We start from the raw sequence: 7,032 nt of genomic DNA, 5'->3' as shown, positions 1-7,032 counted from the left end.
CTGCCGGGTGGAGCTAGAAACTGACACTGTTTCCTATAGATCAGTGTCGGTTTTTAAGGACCGACAGTGATGTCAACTCTCCATCACTACCGGTATGCCACTGTCGGTTCAAAATCCGACAGTGAAGTAGGTTTTTGAACCGGCAGTGATGTCCAGATCTAGGGTAGTGCTAGCTCGTGCCCAGCAGCACTATGGGCGGATAGGAAAAGGTTTCCTTTTTCTTTTTTTACTCGTGTCGGCCAGAAATAAAGACATGCTACACGTATGTTCATAGTCATAGCTATGTAATTCCTCCGTCCCATATTATAAAGTCATTTCAAAAATCTTAAAGAGTCAAGACATTTCAAATTTGACCAAATTTATATGAAAAAAGAATAACATTTATGATGCCAGCTAAGTATCATTAGATTTTTCATCAATTATATTTTCATAGTATAACTATTTGATGTCAAAAATCTTTATAATTCTTTCCATAATTTCAGTTAAATTTAAGATACTTTAACTCTTAAGATTCTTGGAATGACTTATCGTACAGTGTGTATCGTGCATGCACACTGCATGTGGTCCAGATTGACTGGCCAACGCACCTGTCTCTCGTGCCGCCCTGCATGAACTGTACGTCGTACATTGTACATGCGCTTGGATTGGTGCATGCTCTCTGTATATATTCTTGCAATACGGCAGTAATGGTTTTTTAGGATGGGTGTGGCCACGGGAGGAAACAAAGATGCTCTGAGGAACAGGTGAAGTAAATGTAGTGAGTCGTGCAGCAGGAGACAAAAGTATGTACCATGGCAGATCCAACATACTCCGTATCCCCTTCTCGTGCAAGCAAGGGAGCTGGGAGCCAGCACTTGTTCTCCCACTTTTATCTTCAGATTCTCTCTACACAGCCAGACGTACACTGTCTGCCCAGAGAGAGAGAGAGAGCGCGCGCGCCCAGCATCAGCAGCACTTGTGGTCACATCAGTGCACTTCCTAGGCCTACCTCCCGTCCGAAAAGCATCGCTATAGTATTCGTGAACATTTATATCTTTAAATATTTTTATTATAAAAATAAATTTAATGATCTATCTAATGATATTATCGTGTATATATATTTGGCAAAGTTAAAAACACTTTACTCTTCTGGAAAGAAGAACGATACTTATTTTTGGAGGAAGAGAGTAAAAACTTAACAGACGCAAGCAAGCTAAGCCTTCGTCACTTCCCCAGCTTTCTATCACGTCTTGAAGGACTTGTCTTTACATGCACTTTTGATTCTATTTCTATTCTATATATCCTTTCCTCCGAGCACATAGAATATAATGCATGTTCTGTTAAACAACAGTAAACATTGAAGAAACTAACGAACGAGTACAATCCATCAATATTATACTCGTCAACCTCCTAAAAGAGCAGACAAAATGTTTACAGCCAAGTAGATAATCACGATCAAAATCGCACGATCTAACACATCAATTAGAGTGATAAATAAAACGAAGAAGAAATTACTTACTAAAATAAAAACAAAAATAGCCCCCATGACACAGAAACGAAGGAGAAGAAACGATTTCTAGTGCGATTTTTGCTCGTATTTATTCTAACACATCAATTAGAATAAATAAATACAACGAAAGAAGAAATTACTAAAAGAGGGGGACACAGAAACAAAAGTAGCCCTCATCCGTATCCTTTTCTACCTCTTTCCATCTAAATTAATGCAATGGTTATTGTCCTAGAGATCGAACGTGTTGCGTGCATATATGCATGCTTGCGTGTTTGCCGACAGATGCAAGCTAAACACTACTGTCACCAACCACGCTCTCGTCTTGCTCAAACGAACTCCCTGCAGAAGTAGCAACAACATTAGTGGCGGCACCCCAATCTAGCATATTGAATAATGGATCGGCGCCTAAGCTCTTGTTGGGCATTATTCCCTTCTCCTTTCCAGTATCACCACCAGGGAAGATGAGGCTCATGGGATCCGATTCCAGCTCGGCGAGGTCAGCGAAGAAGTCATCGGCGTGGTGGCCGCCGCCGCCGGCCTCCGGTATCATCGGCCTGTAGTAGCTCTGGCTGAACATCTGCTGCATGAGATCACCGTGATCCAGCAAGACAGAAGCGTCATGGTCTATCCCTTTCTCCATTTCCGACCCCACCATTGCCTCCTCTTTCACAGCGATCGTCGCCGGAGGAGTGCTGTTGCAGGTGGTGCTCGTGGTCGTTGTGGTGGTGGTGCTGGTGGCTGCGGTTGCGGTGGTGGCGCAGCTAGTAGGGACTGCCGCCGACGCCTGATGCTCCGGTTCGGCTTTAAGCAGGTTTGGCTTCTGCAGGTTGTGCGAGGGGTTGTTCTTGCTGTTCTTGGCGTGGTGAGAGCGTGTTGAGCCGGCGAGCGCGTTCCGCTGCGTCGGCCAAGGGTGGTTGTGCTCCGAGTTGTAGGTGATGACGAGCAGGCTTGGGTCGGTCCGGCTGCGCTCCACCTGCTTCCGCGCCGGGCATCCTTTAGAGCTGCTGCATCTGTAGTATCCTCTGAACAATGCACATTTCTTTTTCAGAACTCAACCAGTAGTGCATATATTAATTTGCATGAAGTTAATTGTTAGCAAAGCATATAACTGCTGCTTCGTCAACTTTTGTCACAAGAAATTAGAGCTTTCTACGTATATATGGGACAAATAAATAGTTTTTCAAGATTTTCTTGTCAAATTACATCATTTTAAACTTATGATGCCAGCGTAAAATTTTTAGAAGACACATAAAGAGCAACCTCAAAACGTTTTAGCAGAGTTATTGATGTATTTTGCTTAGGTAGACCATATTTCTGACTATAACAAAAATATTTTGACAGAATGTCAATGATATACATATCTGATCGAGACTATATATGCATGTAAAAATCACTAAGTAAGAAAAGTACTTAAGAATCATCATGAAGTGAAGGAACTATATATAATGCTTCAACATTATATCAACCAAAAATATAATAGACTTACAATCTTTTACAGAAAATTTGAATAAATTTGTTTGTGAGCTGTGCCTGACGATGAAAAGCATTGTAGATATATATATATATTTGTGCAAAATCAGCATAGTTTTAAGTTCTGTCACATATTTTTACACATCATGACAAAGTTTGCACACAAAATGTGCTGCAATTGTCATTTGTTTTTTTTTTACGAACGGGCACGAGCCATTTCTATTAATATATAAGAAAAATACAAGTAGCCAGCGCGCCTTGAGAAGCCACCTATAGGAACAAAACCGAAATGCAAAACAATTGTCAATTGTGCATGAACCAAATTCCGGAACTCGATTCATTTAACTTTTCTTGGCTTATTAATTCCTGCAAGTTCAAACATTTTCTCATGCACCGCTTTTGTATACATGTTTTTAACATCTAGTGATGTTTTTTTTTTTTTGTGGCAACATGATATAAGAAAGATCTCTATTGAATCAACTCAATAATATTTTGAGTGTACAGATGTGGACATTGAAAATTCTATGATATATGGTTCAAAGGAGGACAAGGCAATAAATACAGCTCTGAGTTCTTGAACTTCACAATCGTTATTGAGAAATTCCATGATAGAGTTCAGTTAAGGGCGCGTTTAGTTCCCAATTTTTTTTGGGTTTGGATACTGTTTGGCTACTGTAGCACTTTCGTTTGTATTTGGTAATTATTGTCTAATTATGGACTAATTAGGTTCGAAAGTTTCGTCTCGCAATTTTTCACCCAACTGTGCAATTAGTTTTTTTTCGTCTATATTTAGTACTCCGTGCATGTGCCGCAAGATTCGATGTGACACTTTGGGGTGAAAAATTTTGGAATCTAAACAGGCCCTAAATGCTGCACTTCTTGCCAATTGCAATTTATCATGTGCTAGCTTCTACAACTAACAAGCAAGTAGTAGAATATAGTACTAGGAAAAAAACAGAAATCCGTGTCTTCTCCTCCTGATTGAGGAGATGATCGGCCGATCAATGGGTCGGGAGTACTTTGAGCAATATATAATGTTCCTATTATTATGATTACATGACCACCATAATTATATATTTATGCACATATATAACACTGTATATCTAATTATCTATATCCAAATGCATACATGAACTAGAAGAGAGGTCAGTTGTCGCAATACCTTGGGTAGGGTGATCCTTTGATAGGCTTCTGTCCATACTTCCTCCAAGCCCAGAGATCAGAAGGAACAACCTCCCCAGTGGTCCTTCCTCCTGCGGATGCTGCAGGTGCTGGGATGCAGACCACCTTCCTTGCCTTGTTCTTCCTGCATATCAAACACAAATTAATTAAAGCACCAATAAGCAACTAGTGACAGAGATCATATCAGAGATGATTAATATCAATTTAATTTTTGAGCAATCACATTGTTATATGCGTGAATGATCATCTAAAAAATAATGCATCTCGCGAAAAAATGATAAAACTAGGGTTTGCAAGGAAGCAAGTTGAGCTCAAGAAAATAGGCCTAGTTACTCTGGCACAATACTAATAAATAATAATTAGCTTAGCTGAAATTCTAGTAGCTATAGCTAGTGTATTTGTTTTTTCAACCGAGTAGATCGATGCTAGTTGTTTTTCTTTACTCAAGAAGATTTCACCAACAGCTAGCTACCATTTTTTGTGTATCTAGATTCTAGAACATTTGATCTTGCTATTTTAAATTTGTTATTAGAACCAAAAAATTGGCTGTCGATGTTTTACTCTCTTTAACTTTTCTTGGAAGATGCAGAATGACGAAAAGAGCAGGTGGGGAGCAGGAAAAGCGATTAGCACCGCTTTCCCCTGAATTACAAATCTCGAGCTGTGACTCTAGCGCAAGAAAATCCATGCAAAATTCAAACACGCCATGAAAAAGAAATTAAGGAAGAGCTTGCTTCATGAATGACAATGATCAAGATCTGGCAGCGATCGCGCGTGGTCCCGAACCTGCGCTTGATCCCGCAGCCGTGCGGCGACGGCATCTGCATCCCGGCGACGGCATCGAACGCACAGGCCGGCCCAACCGCCAGCCCGGGCATCATCGTCGGCACGCCGATCTTCACGGCTTCGCAGCCCATCATCGTCACCGGGTACGGCCGTATCTCCCTCGGCGACAGCGCCGGCATCTGCACCCCCCTCTCCACCACTCCGCCTCCGCCGCTATCCACCAGTACGCCTCCTCCGCCTCTCCTGGCGCCACCGACAGCAGCAGCAGGCGCCTCGAAGTCGAAGAAGTCGGCAGGGCCAGGGCCGCCGCCGGAGGAGGAGGAGGCGCGGAAGTCGCTGGCGAACGGGTCCGGGAGGCCGGCGAAGGCGTCCGCGAAGCCGTCGCCGCTCGGCCCGGCGCCATCCGACGACGGCGGCTGGGGTGGCGGGAAGAGACCGGCTCCTGGCTCGGCCGGGAGCTGCCACCCCGTGGCCGTGGAGGAGGAGAGCTCCGTGACAGCTGCCTGCTGATGCATCGCGCCGCCGGCTCGGACGACGTCCGTGAGGTCTCCGGCCCGGTGGTGCTGGTCGCCCTCCATCCTTTGCAAGAAGTAGTCACACATGGCTAGCTAGCTAGCTAGCTCTAGCTGCTAGTCTATCTCGGTCTCACCAAGCCTTTGTAACAGGAGAGTAAGCTCTTTCGTTCTTGGCAATTCGCAAGAACCGAAGGAAGCAAACTAATTTAGGGTTATATAGAAGAAGAAAGAGGAGGGTTGAGAGAAGTTGCTAGCTAGTACTAGCTTGCAAGGGTTTCTGAAGCTCGGCTGAATTCGCTCGATCCAAGCTTGTTTGTGTGTGTGTGAGAGAAAGGGCGAGGAGAAGCGGATGATATGAGCGGTGGGCTGTGCAATCAAACTGTCTTTTCTTTTACTTGGACACGACAGAGACTCAGAGAGAGGACAGAAGAGGAGAGAGAGAGAAGGGCCGAGGGCCTGGGCTGGCTCAGCTCGGAGCGGACAAAATAGTGGCAGCGAGGGAGGAGAGAGGGAACTGGGAGTGCTAGTGCTCTTTTTCCTGATGGGAAAGGATCCGTGGTCGCTGACTTCATTTCTCGGACTGCTAGTGTGTGTTCTCTCGATGCGCGGTAAAGCAGAGATAGTAATGGCATTGCCGCGCGCGCCCGCGGTAAAAATTTGGGAGGGGGTCGGATCAGTCAGGGCTGAGGAGGTCGTGGACGCTTGCCCTTAGCTTGTCGTGCCGGCCGCTGCCACCATGGCAGAGCGAGCGGCCTGCCGTGCCTGCCGGTGCCGGCCGGCTGCTGCGACAGCAAGCAAGTCCAAGAGCGCAAGCCATATGGTATGGCGACGCGTTACATGTGTTCACACGCATTAGCTACGCAGGTAGTACCTGCTAGCAGTCCGTGTGCCTGTCGGTACCGTGCAGGCTCTGCAGGATAATCACGCTTTGGTTTTATATGCTCAGTAGTAATGCTGGCAGTGATGAATCTTTAAGGATTTGATCGAGCTAGTGATCGATCGAGACCATGCATGCATGCTACTTGATGAATTAATGGCCTGAAAGCTGCTGATTCCCGTGTTCAAACACTTCAACCAGCTAGCGCTGGCTCTCTGGTTCACAAAGAGTAGTATGGCCCCGCTCTTATAATCCGTCTTTTTCAATTTGTTTTTTTAGTCAGAACAGTGTTTTTCTCTCACAACAAATCAACCGTAACAGTGTTTCGGTTTGTTTTTTCAGCGAAGCGAACGGGGCCTATAATGCGCGTTGCAAATGATAATGTGCTTAATTAGCATCGATAATACGTAGTAAAACAATTAGACTCGATGTTATCTCTTTCCTCCGGGCCCCGGTACTATTCAATGCGGATCAGCTGCTCTGCCGGCTAACATGCGCGCCTTCGTCTTCCTCACGTCAGACCTGCTGCACCTCTCGGCCTCTCCGGTCTCGTCTCCAGTGCATGCCCACTCATAAAAAATACGTACCACCACCAAACTGCCGATCGAAGGCGATGCGCTTGCATGCCCACTGCCCACTCATAAAAAGTGCATGCAGCTTGTTGGAGCAGCGCTCAATGCTGGCCTATATGCACAGTCCATGGTCCACACCTC

At 45.1% G+C, this 7,032-nt stretch overlaps 1 protein-coding gene across 1 annotated transcript; it reads right to left on the bottom strand.

Annotated features, from left to right (window-relative positions):
* Nucleotides 1-1,749: 1,749 nt before the first annotated feature.
* Nucleotides 1,750-5,755, bottom strand: LOC136464209 (probable WRKY transcription factor 14). Its single transcript, XM_066463169.1, has 3 exons — nucleotides 4,928-5,755; nucleotides 4,122-4,265; nucleotides 1,750-2,511 (listed from the first exon to the last, which is right to left on the bottom strand). The coding sequence occupies exons 1-3, from the start codon at nucleotides 5,527-5,529 to the stop codon at nucleotides 1,779-1,781; spliced, it is 1,479 nt and encodes a 492-aa protein (XP_066319266.1). The 5' UTR covers nucleotides 5,530-5,755; the 3' UTR covers nucleotides 1,750-1,778.
* Between the last annotated feature and the right edge of the window lie 1,277 nt (nucleotides 5,756-7,032).

This window comes from Miscanthus floridulus, chromosome 7 (genome assembly GCF_019320115.1).
Source record: "Miscanthus floridulus cultivar M001 chromosome 7, ASM1932011v1, whole genome shotgun sequence".
Taxonomy (NCBI): Eukaryota; Viridiplantae; Streptophyta; class Magnoliopsida; order Poales; family Poaceae; genus Miscanthus; species Miscanthus floridulus.
The sequence above is the reverse complement of the archived record's forward strand: the minus strand, read 5'-3'. Positions and strand labels throughout refer to the sequence as shown.